The 15565-nt window shown below is 37.2% G+C and overlaps 1 protein-coding gene across 3 annotated transcripts in view; it reads left to right on the top strand.

Moving 5' to 3' along the window:
• The window catches only part of LOC122556638 (collagen alpha-1(XXIII) chain-like), a 229667-nt gene that overhangs the window by 96056 nt on the left and 118046 nt on the right, over positions 1 to 15565 (top strand). For all 3 annotated transcript variants that reach the window (XM_043703584.1, XM_043703583.1, XM_043703582.1), the window contains exons 4-5: positions 7678 to 7685; positions 8650 to 8676. In XM_043703584.1, the coding sequence (XP_043559519.1) occupies positions 7678 to 7685; positions 8650 to 8676 (35 nt within the window). The remainder of the gene's footprint in view (positions 1 to 7677; positions 7686 to 8649; positions 8677 to 15565) is intronic.

Below are 15565 nucleotides of genomic sequence, written 5' to 3'. Positions count from 1 at the left end.
CCCTGGATGCTGCCTGACCTGCTGTGCTGTTCCAGCAATAAAGTTTCAACTAAAGTCTAGATAGACCACATCCACTGGGTTTCCCTGGTCTAACCTACTTGTTACCTCTTCAAAAAATTCCAACAGGTTTGTCAGGCATGATCTCCCTTTACTAAATCCATGTTGACTTGTTCTAATCAGACTCTGCTCTTCCAAGAATTTAGAAACCTCATCCTTAATGATGGATTCTAGAATTTTACCAACAACTGAGGTTAAGCTGATTGGCCTATAATTTTCCATCTTTTGCCTTGATCCTTTCTTGAACAAGGGGGTTACAACAGCCATCTTCCAATCATCCGGTACCTTTCCTGACTCCAGTGACTCTTGACAGATCTCAACCAATGCCTCTGCTATTTCCTCAGCCACCTCTCTCAGAACTCTAGGGTGTATCCCATCGGGGCCAGGAGATTTATCAATTTTAAGACTTTTTAACTTTTCTAGCACTCTCTCTTTCGTAATGGCAACCATACTCAACTCAGCCCCGTGACACCCTTTAATTTTTGGGATATTACTCATGTCTTCCACTGTGAAAACTTATGCAAAGTACTTGTTAAGTTCTCCTGCTATTTCCTTATCTCCCATCACTAGGCTTCTTGCATCAGTTTGAAGTGGCCCAATGTCTACTTTTGCCTGTTGTTTGTTTCTTATGTACTGAAAGAAACTTTTACTCTTATTTCTAATATTACTGGCTAGCCTTCCTTCATATTTGATCCTCTCCTTTCTTATTACACTCTTTGTTATCCTCTGTTTGCTTTTGTATCCTTCCCAATCTTCTGATTTCCCACTGTTCTTTGCCACTTTATAGGATCTCTCTTTTTCTTTAATACATTTCCTGACTTCCTTTGTCAGCCAAGGTTGTCTAGTCCCTCCCCTGTTAATCTTTCTTTTCTTGGGAATGAACCTCTGTACAGTGTCCTCAATTATACCTATAAACTCCTGCCATTTTTGCTCTACTGTCTTCCCGGTTAGCCTCTGCTTCCAGTCTATTTTAGTCAGTTCCTCTCTCATGCCCTCATAATTACCTTTATTCAACTGTAACACTATTACATCCGATTTTGCCTTCTCCCTTTCAAACTCCAGACTGAACTCTATCATATTATGGTCGCTACTTCCTAAGGGTTCCCTTACTTTAAGATCTTTTATAGAGTCTGGTTCATTGCAAAGCACTAGGTTCAGAATAGCCTGCTCTCTTGTGGGCTCCATGACAAGCTGTTCCAAAAATCCATCCTGTAAGCATTCCATGAATTCCCTTTCTTTAGATCCACTAACAACATTATTTACCCAGTCCACCTGCATATTGAAGTCTCCCGTGATCAATGTAACCTTGCCTTTCTGACATTCCTTCTCTATTTCCCGGTACATGTTGTGTCCCTGGTCCTGACCACTGTTAGGAGGTCTATACACAACTCCAATTCTGTTTTTTTTGCCTTTGTGGTTCCTCAATTCCACCCACACAGACTCCACATCATCCGAGGCTATGTCATTCAATACCATAGATTTAATTTTGTTCTTAACTAACAAGGCAACCCCACCCCCTTTGCCCACCTCTCTGTCTTTTCGATAAGTTGTAAAACCATGGAGGTTTAACTGCCAGTCCTGATCCCCCTGTAACCAAGTCTCTGTGATGCCTACTACATCATAATCATTCACTATTATCTGTGCCATTAGTTCATCGGCTTTGTTATGAGTGCTACGAGCATTCAGGTAAAGTGCCTTAATGTTAACTTTCTTATTATTAGAGGAATTGGAATTCATAAGATGTCCTAAGTTATCCTTCCTTTTTGCTGCATTCCTAGTCTGTCTCAAGTTTAAATCTGCCTGCACATATGCTATCTTGCCGCTTATCTTTTCATTTAACTCCATACTCCCTGTCGCTTTCACTTTCCCTTCCCCCCAACTCAGAAGTTTAAAGTCCTACTGACCACCCTATTTATCCTCTTCGCTAGAACATTGGTACCTGATCGGTTCAGGTGGAGACCGTCCCAACGGTACAGATCCCCCCTGTTCCAAAACTGATGCCAATGCCCCATGAAGTGGAATCCCTCTTTCCCACACCAATCCCTTAGCCACGTGATTATTCTGATTATCCTGATTATTCTTCCTGTGCTTTCCTCATTGCCTACTTTTTATCCTATTATTCTTTGTCTTGGCAATGCTTTACACCTGAAGGTGAAAATCTAGCCACAGCATTTCATGCTTAAATAGCAAGAATCGCAGTTACTCTGCAGGAAGGGGGTGCAACATTTTAATAATGACCGCCATATTTCTAATATTTTATGCATCTCTTCAGCAAAGTGCACACAGATGAGCACTGGGGTGGGGAGGAGAATAGAAAGGTTCTGTTTGAACATGTCTTTAGTGACTAGCTTTCAGTTGTTTAATCCTCATTTCAGTTCTAGCAATTAAGAATGCTACAAGAAAGCATTGCCAAAAGAGAGCTGCTGCAAATGTTAAGGTCTTGCAACAAATACAAATGAAGAAAGCCAAATGCAATAAGTAACATCTCTACCTATAAAAATATATTTTACAATAGCAGTCTCTCTTTAAGAATTCAGTTTCAATGATTCTGTCATTACTAACTTTCGAATGTAGCACCAAATTGAAAGGGTTGACTCAAGCAATTGAGTCAACTCAATCACTGGGACTACAATCATTGGAATTTAGAAAAATGAGGGGGAATCTTCTCGAGATGTATAAACTTTTGAAAGGAATAGATAGTTTCACCTGTAGGTGGAAACACAAATGAGGGGCATAGTCTCCAAAGTAAGGGGCAAGCAGATTTAGGACTGAGTTGAGGAGAAACTTCTTCACACAAAGGGTTGTGAATCTGTGGAAATCCCTGCCCAATGAAGCAATTGAGGCTACCTCAATGAATGTTTTTAAAGGCAAAGTAAGATTTTTGAACAGTAATGGAATTAAGGGTTATGGTGAGCAGGTGGATAAGTGAAGCAGAGTCCAGAAACAGATCAGACATGATCTTATTGAATGGTGAGGCAGGCTCGACAGACCAGATGGCCTATTCCTACTCCTATTTCTTATGTTCTTTTGTGAAATTGTTTGGAGACCCCAAGGACATGCCTTTAATGAATTTCATGTTTACCTGCATTACATCCTCTCCCAAAGCCCAAATTGTCTTTCATACTAAAGCTCACATACTGTCTCCGATGTAGAATTTTACAATAGCTTTTCATCCCAAGTAAAACCTTGTGACAGGAGTAAAATCTTATAAAAGTCATTCTCTAATCCACTAATTATTAGTTGAAATCTGTAAACACTTAAGCATGTCACAGGAAATAGTAAAAATGGATTTGATAAAAGGAAGTTCATTGTTTAGAAAATTTACTTGTTGGTAATTGTACAAATTAAGGTCAGTAACAGTAAAGTGCTGCAGCCTGAATTCATATATTCAAGCCAACCTACAACACAGATGATGCTGAGACTTTACCACACCTCTCTCAAACTCCTCCATCATCTCATTCACCAACTCTACAGCAGGCACCAAATCAAGGGAGTCCACCCTCTCCGCTTGCACTCCAGATACAGAGTACAGTTATGCAACACTTCCAAGCAGACAAGGCAATAGAACTACACGTACATGCACACCAAGACACACACACCCACCCTGTTTATGGGGTGAATTTACATTTGCAGAATTATATTTGCAGATACATTCTATTTTGCTCAAAGTGTGCGATCTACAGTCAATGCATGTAATATTTTATAAATTCCTACTTTGGAAATAGAACTAGTCTGATTCAAGATTGGGATACAGATAGATTCTAACCACACACCTTTTAATGCATTGTCTGAGCTGAGATGTCACTTTTGTATATAAAACCTTGAGTTATCTTGAGAATATGACTTAAAAGAAATTCTAGGATTTACATATTAATGAACTGAAACCTGTAACTCTTTTTCTAAAAGATGAAAGACATAACAGCAATCTAGGTTTGTTCAATATATCACTTCAGTTGCATGACACTGTAATCTTTTGCTATAAATTATGTGTCTTATGATCCTCTTCCAAAGCTACCTGATGAATGAGCAGTGCTCTGAAGGCTAGTGCCTCCAAATAAACCTGTTGGACTATAACCTGGTGTTGTGTGATTTTTAACTGAATTCATATTATTGGTAGGACTCAGACAGAAAGCAGACTCTAGGTAAATTGATGTTTCTCAGCAAAATAGAATCCATGCCGTGGAATGTTTGCTGTGGTCTCTTTACAGGAGCAAATGAGATTACAAACTGTAAGGAATGTAACAGGAGGACATCAACAGGCTAACATAGTGAACAAACACAGTTGATGTTAATGCAGTGCTGAGAAATGTGGAGTAATATTTTTGGGGAAATCTCACAATGAGAGGAAGCATACAGTAAAGAGTAAAACTCTCTCCAGAGTGGTTGGATAGAAACTAATTGTAAGATTACAAGTAGAACCCATTTATAAAAAAAAAATACATGAGTGAGTGCTGTTGGGGGCAAAATTCATTCACAATGCCAAGATATAAATGGTATTGATTCCCAGGGACTGGCAGTGGGTCAGCCCTTACTGTATGATCCATACGTGCCAAATCAGAGTCACCCAGCAGCAATGACATCTTTAAACAATTTAAGCAGTCATCTATATGAAATTATTCTCAGATTTTTCAAAAAAAAATCCTTTCACTTCTTTTAAGTCCTATTTTCAGATTGCAAAGTAAAAGATCAGTTTAAAATAAAAGCTAAAATAAAGAACAAGCTTTTAGAATTGTATTTTTTAATCATAATGGAAATATCTTTAATATGTAATTCTTGAAGTTTGCATTACACATTGATGGGTGGTTAAGAAGGCATTTAGCACACTTACCTTCATTGCTCACACCTTTTTGAGTATCGGAATTGGGACATCATGTTGAGGCTGCACAGGACATTGGTGAGCCTCATCTGGAATACTGTGTTCAGTTCTGGTCACCCAGTTATGGGAAGGATATTATGAAACTGGAGAGGGTTCTGAAAAAAATTACGCGGATGTTGCTGAGAATGGAGGGTTTGAATATAAGGATAGGTTAGATTGGCTGGGACTTTTTTCAATGGAATGTAAAGATTGAGGGGTGATCTTGTAGAGGTTTTTATAGAATCATGGGGATATAGATATGCTGAATAGCAAGTGTCTTTTCCCCAGGATGGGGCATTTCAAGGCCAAGGGATTTATTTTTAAGGTGATAGGAGAAAGGTTTCAAAAAGAACATGAGACACCACATTTTTAAGAGTGGTTCAATTGTAGAATGAACTTCCAGAGGAAGTGATGGATGCCAGTACAGTTCCAATGTTTCAAAGACATTTTAGATCAGTACATGAATAAATGTTTGGAGAGATAGGCCAAGTGCAGGCAGGTGGGACTAATTTAGTTTGGGATTATGGTTGGCATGGACTGGTTGGACCAATAGGTCAGTTTCCATGCTGTATGACCCCATCTGACATTCTTAAACACAATTGCTTTTCAGGACTATAGAGGTAAAAGCAGTAATTACAAAAAAAGCACTCCTTTTTAAGAAAAAAAAGAATTACACCTCAGTCGAAAAGTGTAATATTTTGTGGATAGCAGCATTAAAAATGATTTTTTGTCAACTGACTGATTACACTCTGGGAGGCCTCAACACTCAGGGTTTGGAAAAGTGTTATTCTGCACGTAGATTTTCAAAGTTGGGGAGTACTGTAAAGATGGTGAAAGCTGTCAGGCTCACTGTTATTTCCTCTGTAATATCCAGGCTATTGTTTCTAAGCTTTGTTTCTGTCCATTCCTTACCACAGCAGAGTCATTCTTTAGAATTTGCAGATAGCTTTGTTCCATGTGAAGCCATGTTTCTAGTCTCTTTATTGTAGATCATCTAAGTGTACAGAAGTTAAAGACTAAAGTTGATTCTGAAAATGCTGTCTCTATTATTACTGTGTGGCTGCAGGACTACTTGAGGCACATCTGTACAACTGAAATAAAAGTAAAACACTGCAGATGTTGGAGATCCGAAATAAAAACACGGTGCTAAAGAAGGGTAGCAGATCTGGCGAAATCTGAGAAAAAGAATTAAAATTTTCAAGTCCAATATGACTCTTCTTTGAAACTAAAGGCAGCTGGAATAGTGGTGGACTTACTCATCCATCCACATTTCCTTTAGCATTAAGTGGAACAGATGGTAAAAGTGCCCCAGAGAAAAAGGCAAAGGGAGTAGTAATATAAGTAGAAAAATCTTTCAAAAGGTAAGGAGTGGGTATTAATAACTGAAATTTGATCAGCTGGACTGAGAACAAACCCATGCAACAAAGACAGTAAGTCTTTTGGAGGAGGGATTGAGGGAAGGACTAATCGAAAAGGAGGACAAAGTTTTTAATGTATTTGAACTTCATGTTGAGCCCAGACGACTCTAAAATACCTAGGTGGAAAACATGAAATGCTTTTCCTCTAGATAGTATTGACCTTTGCTGGAATATTGTAGTAGCCAGGACAAATGTTCTCTAGAAAGCAAGAGAGACTTTAGGGAGGGAAATCTGATGTCCTTACTGGTCTGGCCTATATGAGACTCTGAAACACAGCAATACGGTTGATTTTTAAATTTACTGTAGTTAATTATGAATAAGCAATGATTTCTGGTCAGTGAAGTCCAAATTCCATGAACCAATGTAACAAAAAGGGTTGTTCATGGGTTCCTTTAGTACTTCCTGCTTTTACTTCCACACATCTCTGATCACTTTCTCCTAAAGTCTGAAGGGATACTTTTCTTCAATTACTGCCAGGCAGCTGTGCAAGGTTTCTAACCACGTTTGGTAGTGTTTTGGTGAGGGCACTAAATTCACTCCTGATGCTGGTTGAGATCACTGATAATGAAGGTAACATCTATAACTTTTTTATTTTTGTAGCTGTAAGAGAAAAGTAATACTACAGCTTTAAGGGATAATCTCTGACAACCGGAATCTGGATGGCTAAAGTTAACATGCTGTACTTTCTTTTATTGAGAATAGAAAATTGCATGCTTGCCTTTAAGTCAAATATGTTAGCAGGTTTGCATTGGTATCCTCTGAGAGAATACACTAAATAACAGAAATTTCCAGGCTACTTTCAACTATGGCCTCTACATTTTAAATTTCCGCATTTGATTACAATCCACAATACTAACGTAGTAGTATTAGATTCAAAGCTAAATTTAGTTGAGCCATTTGTAATTTTGTTATCATTATACAACTTAACATTGCAGGCTTAATCTATGTAATTAATCAATTACATTAATTGAATAATGTAATTAATTATTCAATTAATAATCGAATATTAATTACATTCAATATTATGTAATTAATATAAGTAGCTCCTACTGTGAATTGTATTTCCTTTCTTTAATAAATGAAATCACAAAATATAATCATTAATAAAATCTGTCATAACTGTGCTTCTAGGACTTGGGTAAGTATAAGTAACTGTGCTGCATTTTTTTAAAAACAGGCTGCTACTATTTTAGTAAAACTTATAACGATGTTTTGTATGACAAACAAGTTCTCTAAATATAGGTCCTTACAAGTCAGGCTTATGCAATGTATGTTCAGTGGAAGACATGTCACAGACAAATTGTGATGTTTCAGCTAATTTTTTTTATCCCATTTGTTCTTTTTCAGGAATCTCCGTAAGTAATGTACTGTGAATAGTAGAAGCGGATTGGGTCCACTGAGTTAAGAAAGCTCATTTCTTTCTATTTTATTTTTCTTTTCACTTATATATATTTAGTCCCAGAGATTTGCATTTCTTGTTTAATTGTAAAACTTGGTTAGAAAATTAGATATGACCATTTGGTTTTGCACTGTAAAGACTGTTACTGATTTTTTTTTTTGCCTATTTTGTAGCAATATAAATAGATTGACTAAACCTGAAAGTGTAGTCTAGTCTGCAGCCTGAGCTCTTGAATTCTGGGTTTTGAAATCTAGGCAGCCCATTCCTATATGAGTTTATTGTTCTTTCTTACTGCTTTCTTTTTAAGGCTTGGTGATAGTGAGTTTTTTTTTCTGTGAGCAATGTTACCTCAGCTAGTACATAAATTCTGAATTTGAACATCATTTATTAATATCTGCAATTGTAGCTAACTAGGAGAAAGTGAGGACTGCAGATGCTGGAGATCAGAGCTGAAAAATGTGTTGCTGGGAAAGCGCAGCAGGTCAGGCAGCATCAAAGGAGCATAAGCCCGAATTGTAGATAACTGCAAATTAACCAACTGAGCATTGACTTAAATTTCAAATATGTCCCCTTAAGGGTCAGGGGCATACAATTACATAGTCTTACAGGCACCTCTGCCCTAAACAAGCTAAAGGAATTAAACTGTAAATCATTTTTTAAATAAATAGTAGTCAGCACATTTCATCAAACTTCAGCCAGTGCACAACAGTGGGATGAGAAGCAGTACACTGAAAGAGAGAGGGGTTTTCTGCTAGTTCTGTTTTTTGTGGTACCACTGTCTAGCAGTTTAAGTTATTTATTTTTTTAAGAGTTTTAACATTTACTGTTTCTCATGTAGCTAAATAAAATGATTATTAAGATACAGAAAAAATGGCTTTGCAATAATATTTTCTGTTGTTTCATTCATTCCACACCCACAGGGGCCTCCAGGAAGAGATGGTTATCCGGTAAATGGCAATTAACTTTACAATTATTTGATTTCCCTTTTTATTTCTCTTGAATTTCCAATGTAATTAAAAGTATTCATTTTCAGGTGGTGAATCAAAGTTATAAAATAAAATTCCTACTAACAGTGTGCCACAATAAAAATCTATTTTACTTAGTTGAAGAAAAATCTTGTCTTTTTCCAGAAACATCATTTTTGTAAATAAATCAAAATTGACTCAGCATGATCATTTTGACTCTGTGTTGCTTTCACTTGTGTAAGAATTTTGGTTGAGGGATTTCCAATAGAAGACTTTAATTGCCAATAAAATCTTTTATATAATAAAAATATGTATTGTAAATCCTCAATTTTGTGGTAGGTTTTCAATAGTTCAGTAATTACACAAATTTACAAAGCAAAATAAAACGCTGTGGGATTTCAAATTGTCTTTAGATTTCCTTTCATTTTGATCCTTTACATCCATTTTTGTAATGGAGGAATGTATTTCTTTAATACAACTACAATTTAGCACCTGAAGGCTGCTGAATTTTGACCATGCCTTAAATCAAGATGCATAGCAACCACTTCCCACCAGTTTTGGGTGCAACACTAATTAACCACTGACTTGTGTATTCACAACATTTTGTTTTTGACTTTCAGATTGTGCATTTGTAGCTTTGGTAATTGTTAGTGTACTCGGTTGGATAAAATGCAATTTTGGATCCACATTGACAGCATTTCTAAAACCCTATGTTCTATCTACGCTATACCTTTTGATAGGAAAATGGGTAAAAAGGAAAGCAGTCTGCATGAGAGAGGGATTCAGCAGCCGATGAGCTGAGCAAGAGATGAGGTCAGGCAATGTTATGGAGATGGAAGTAAGTAGGCTTAGTAGTGGTGCTATTTGTATTTAGCAGTTCATCTTGGAGACAAATATGATACCAAAATTGCAAATCTGACTTAGACTGAACTACTTGCCAAAGAGAGGATGACATCAATAGCTGATAGGAGTGGGGAATTCAGTGGCTTCAATCTTGCCAATATTTAGTTCAATGAATGTAAATGTTTAGTGGAAGAAATAATTTTTTTTTTAATAATTGTTTCATCTTAAGACTAACTTTAGTGACCTCCAAACCATATTGTTAAAAAGAATGGCCTAAAAAAATGTAATTGTGAAGTTTAGATGTCTTAATAGTTAAATGCTGAATGTTCAAAAACATTAAAGGTGCTGGCCAAGAACACTTGTTTGAAGGTCGATCAGATATACTTCAGGTTGTCCATCGAGTCAACCAGAAATAGAAGTCTCAACCTGGACAGAAGGACAATCGGCTGCTAACTTCTTCATTTGGGGACTACAGAATAGTGCCACAAGAATTTCCACACTTTCAATAGAGCACACAATATTTTACCACTTTGTACAGCTTCCTTTTTCTTCCTTGCCCATCCCAGCAGCCAGTCCACTGGAGCTGTCATTAAAACAGCACTTCTACCATTAACCTGACTGGTTAGCTGGAGCTCCAACTTGTCAGCTTGTGAGAATGCAAAAGCCTCAAATCCCCAGGAACAGTGAACTGGTGTAAATGTACAGAAATCTTTGAACGTGCCAGCACAAGTTGAAAAGGCTGTTTAAAAAGGTTGAAGAATGTTCCTCTGTTTAAATAGAGGGATAGGGCAAATTAAAATACTGGTTGGGTTTCAATTGAAATATTGTCTTTTAGTTCTGTGTGCCACACTTTCGGAAGGATGTTAAGTCCTTGTAGAGAGTGCAGAAGAGATTCACCAGAATGGAATGAAGGAGTTGAACCTGGGATTGCTTTCATTGGAGTAGAAAAAGTTCAGAAAAGTTACAATAGAAGTGTCCAAATCAGGAACCATTATGATTCATTAAATTAAAAGAAAGAATTTTCTAGTTACAAATGGTTGTCAACAAAGGACACAGATTTTAAATACCAGGCAGAAGAACCAAAGATGACTGAGACAATGTTTTTTTTTAAAAGACACCATCTCAAGAGGATGGTGGAATTAGATTCAATAGTAACTTTCGGGATCAAATTGAAATATTTGAAGAGGAAAGTTTGTAGGGCTAGGGGAAAAAGCAGACTACTAAGATAGCTTTACTAAAGAGTCTGTACAGACCCAGTCAGGTGGCTTCCTCCTTTGCAATATTGTTTTATGGTTCTATGTTATATTGTGATCAATGACTATCAATAAACCCTTAGTTGCCAAATAAATGAAAAGCATTTATTTGTGTTTTATTAGAAAGAAATGGTTCAATGAAATGTTGGCTGAAATTAGTTTCTGCCATTACCTGAAACAAGAACATGTCTTTTGGTTCCATTAGCAATGCCAGTTGTTTTGGAAGTACAGGAAAAGTTACACTCTTATGAACTTTGTTGTTCAACATGAAGGCATTGTGGTAGAATGTCCGAAGAAAATAATGAGTAGGATTACATATCCAGACTGTAGTCAATGTTTTCCAAGAACTTAAATAGTTGCAAAATAAGACTGATCTGATCTTGTTTTGTATGTGATCCCTCCCCAATTTATTGCTCTACTGTCTATCCCACCTGGGTAAAATTAATGCCAAGACAGTACAGACAAAGAATTATTTGACTATCCCTTGAGTTTCCAGCAGCTGCTATAAGCTTGGCGAATTACTCAGCAATACCTCATGATCTTGTTGAACATGTTTGAAATTGACATACATTCTATCTTGAACAATCCTGCCACCTTACCTTCTGGCATTTCCAAATCCCTCCTGGTTTTCCTTCTTTCTTTTGTGATATCAAGGAACAACCTAACCATGTTCAAACCAGTTTGTACTTACCTGAAATATGCACTACGTTCCTCTATAATTCACTGCATAGCAAGGAAGAGGAAGAATCCTGGGCGATACCTCTGATTTTTTGTTCAGGAGGAGAGGAGGTTAAGAAGATTGGTTAACATGGGCTTCCCAGAATCCAATTCGGCTCAAGAGCTGCTGTTTAAAGAGTAATTGTATTAATTCAGAATGAATGCAAATGATGTTCTCTCTTGTGTTGAGAGTTTCAAGGACTGAAGAATGCTAAAAGTAGTTTGCAGCTAGCTCATCTACAGGCTTATGTCAGGTGACCTCTAGCTACTTTTGGATTCTAGGCATGAAGGTAGAAGCCATTAAAACAGAACATGGATCCGACACAACAGGATAAACTTAGCCATCTGCAGGAGCATAGTCCTACTAATGATTGAGACATTAATATCCCTCTGATCAATTGCCTGCTGAAAACTGATGTCCACAGGCAGTCTATCAACACTGGTTCAGTTTAAATATGGTTACCTACTGGGTATCTATCAGGTCTTACTCAGAGGTGCATTGCTCAGTGAAACATTACAATATTGAAGCCCCATTGCTATCACAATTTGTGTGATATATGTGTATTATCAAGTCTTCTGTCTAATTTAGGCATTTAGTTATAGCCAAAGTAAACAGCAATGTTAAAAGGATTTTGGACAATTAAGAATGGTAAGTGGACAGTTTGGATCTTAACAACAATGATTTATTTGTATAGCAATTTTAACATCATGAAATATCCCAAGGCTCTGCACAGGAACATTAGGAAATAAAGTATGACACTGAGCCATGCAAGGAAGTATGATGTCAGGTGACCAAAAGCTTTGTCAATATTGGAGCTGCCCTACAGTTAAAAAGTTCAGAGAATTAAGGTGGAAAGATGTAGGGAGGAAATACCAGAGCTTGGGGTCTGGGCAATTCAAGGTATCACTAATAATGATGGAACAGTTAGAATTGGGAATGCAAAAGAGGTCATAATTGAAGGAGCACAGATATCTCAAAGAGTTGTAAGGATGAGAGGTTACAGAGCTGGAGGTGGGAGGTGGAGACCATGGAAGGATTTAAAAAGTGAATTTTGGGATCAAAATATTGGTTGACTGAGAATCCATTGAAGTCAGTGAATACAGGATTGATAAGGAAATGGGACTTGCTGCAAGGTGAGACACTGGCAGTAGAGTTTAGGATTTCAGGTTTATGGATGGCAAAGTCTTCTATTAGCTAGATGAATTTGTGACATTAGCTCGAAATTTCTGATCTTTTTGAGAAAGCTGTGCAGATACATACATTTAGGGAGTTGCAGAGCGAGCTTCTAAAGAGCTCAGTGGCTATAAAATAAACTGTAGTAACCATTCTCAAATCTGTGATGCTCTCTAACTTCGAAAATTAATATTTAAATCTGCTTAGCGCACTAGTAATCTGCCACAGAAAGTGAATAAGAATGGCCACAAAATCCACATTCCAATTCCACCAAATTTATTTTGGTTTGTTCTCGCATTTAGGTCTGAGATGGTTTACAATTCTAGGCACTGTGCCCAAATTTGAACAGTGGCCAACAGGGAAGGAAGGGACATACCAGGCCTAAAAACACATCTAAAACAATATGCTTAGTTTCAAATCCATTCTAAATTTCTTGGAAGCTATGTATTACATCTTGTTTGTTGAAATATATTACCGCTGCCAAGTTTGGGAATCAAAACAAGGACTTAAACATTTTGGGAATACTACTCAACACTACTACTCCACTCGAAGAAGGAGTTTAATATTATAAGCTCATTTACCACGGTAGCAAAGTAGTCAAAGTAGCTGGCAGAGAATTATTTTTCATTGAATGTTTAAGATTTGGATTGATTTGATTTCCTTCATTCCATCAACTTCGATTCTTATCTGTGGGAATTTATTTTGTAGCTTTCTATGACGTAGTGCATTAACAGCAAAGAAGCATATGCGATATGAATCAACTTCATTTGTAGAGACTTTGTCAATCCTTCTCCTTATGATATCCCTAATTTGAATCAATATTTCATGTCAGTACAAAAAACCACAGATATGAATAGGATAATCCCAAAATGAGAAATATTTTCTTGGCTGTTACAAAAGTATTATAATAGACACACAGTATTGTATGTCACCAACTTATGTAAGCTACTTCTTATGTTTTGGCCCATTTTTATATCGCATTTTGTTTTTCCCCTTCTCTTGATATGTCCTGGGGCTTTACATCATTCTTCAGCCAAGAAGGTAGACAGTCAATTTGCCAATTTCACTCTTAAGATAAGAATTCAGGGTGTACTTTTTCAATTTTCCTTCTCTTGGCTTGAGTTCCCTCTCAGCATTCTACCACCATAATATAACTCAGATGAGCAATGAATTACTTATTTTACAAATATTAAGTGGGCACAAATGCACTGCTCCAGCATGTCATGTCCAGAAATTTACTAGATGATGGGAGCAATGACTTTGTTCTATATCTATGTATGTCTCCCTTCGTGCTTGAAACACATTGAAATTATACCGTGCTTCACAAATAATCCTTGAATTGAACTGCCCAGCTTCTATGAGATACAAATTGTAAGTGAGAATTAATTATCCTAAGTTTTTTGCATTATCCTTAAAATAGCTGATCTATTGTGTTGTTGGGGTGAGGATCGTCCAGAGTATGGTTGTTATAGATTTGTTGATAGTGTTGAGGGAAGATTGTCTGTCTGGTGTTACTAAATTTCCAAGTCTCGGAAATCTCCCTCCTCGAATCGGTTAAATTGTAATTTTACTTAGAGTGAAATGATTTCCTTTCTTTCGCATTTCATTTGTCTCTTGTACATGAGAGTTATGCGGCTAAATTGTCACTTATGTTGGCACTTCCCTTTGAGTAATTGTGATAGACTTGCTAAGTAAGTGTGGATTGAAACAAGGGAACCAGAGGGGAGATGACGAAGTAAGTTTATGGACTAGAATATACTACCTGAGAAAGCTGGTGAAAGAAAGTTTAATAGTAGCCTTCAGAATAGAATTCAATATTGCTATGACCAGTGAGGAGGCAAGTTGGCTCCTTAATCACCACCTACCCTGGTCAGTCACAGTAAATATTATTTCATTGTTAAAACACAATTATCACATTTTAATTTAAATGTAATTGCTTAAACCAACTGAAGAAGCTAAATTGAGATTTTCTTTGTTTAAAGGATGAATTTTATTACTACTAACCTAAAAGGAAACAAAATGCAATTCCAAATACATGCTGTAGCACTGATAATCAGCTTAAAAGAAAGAGGAACAGTATGTCTCTTGCAGATAGGGGAAAATATAGACAATTATAGTTTAAAGTTCTTCGAATACTTCGATATCTGGTTACATTCATAACTTGATTGTTTAGCTGTCGCCTTATTTCTTCAGCAATAGTGAGATTTGCAGAAATCTGTGTGCTTGAATTCTTGGTAAATGACTTGTTTCTCCAAGTTGCTTTTTCATTGGGACCGGCTTTGAAGTTGAGAGAGAATTCCAGCTTCTTGTTCTTATTGATTCGTATTTTTTTCACTCAAAAGCTGTTTCCCGAGATTTGGTTCCTTTTGTGGATTCCAGTGTCTGGCATTGTTATGTCTTCACGTTGAATATTCTTCAGGTGACTTTCATCTTAATGTGTGATTTCCAGAATGGTGTGACTCAACTAGGAAATGCTGATCTGAGTTTCAATACCTTCTATTACAATGTTAATTTCAGCTCAAAATGATTATTGACAGTTTTGTGACTTAGTTCAACTTGATAAAGTCATCACTACAGCTAGGAGGAGAAAGTGAGGTCTGCAGATGCTGGAAATCAGAGCTGAAAATGTGTTGCTGGAAAAGCGCAGCAGGTCAGGCAGCATCCAGGGAACAGGAGAATCCACGTTTCGGGCATAAGCCCTTCTTCAGGAATGAGGAAAGTTTGTCCAGCAGGCTAAGATAAAAGGTAGGGAGGAGGGACTTGGGGGAGGGGCGTCGGAAATGTGATAGGTGGAAAGAGGTCAAGGTGAGGGTGATAGGTCAGACTGGGGTGGGGGCGGAGAGGTCGGGAAGAAGATTGCAGGTTAGGAAGGCGGTGCTGAGTT

This window comes from Chiloscyllium plagiosum, chromosome 14 (genome assembly GCF_004010195.1).
Source record: "Chiloscyllium plagiosum isolate BGI_BamShark_2017 chromosome 14, ASM401019v2, whole genome shotgun sequence".
Lineage (NCBI taxonomy): Eukaryota > Metazoa > Chordata > Chondrichthyes > Orectolobiformes > Hemiscylliidae > Chiloscyllium > Chiloscyllium plagiosum.
The sequence above is the reverse complement of the archived record's forward strand: the minus strand, read 5'-3'. Positions and strand labels throughout refer to the sequence as shown.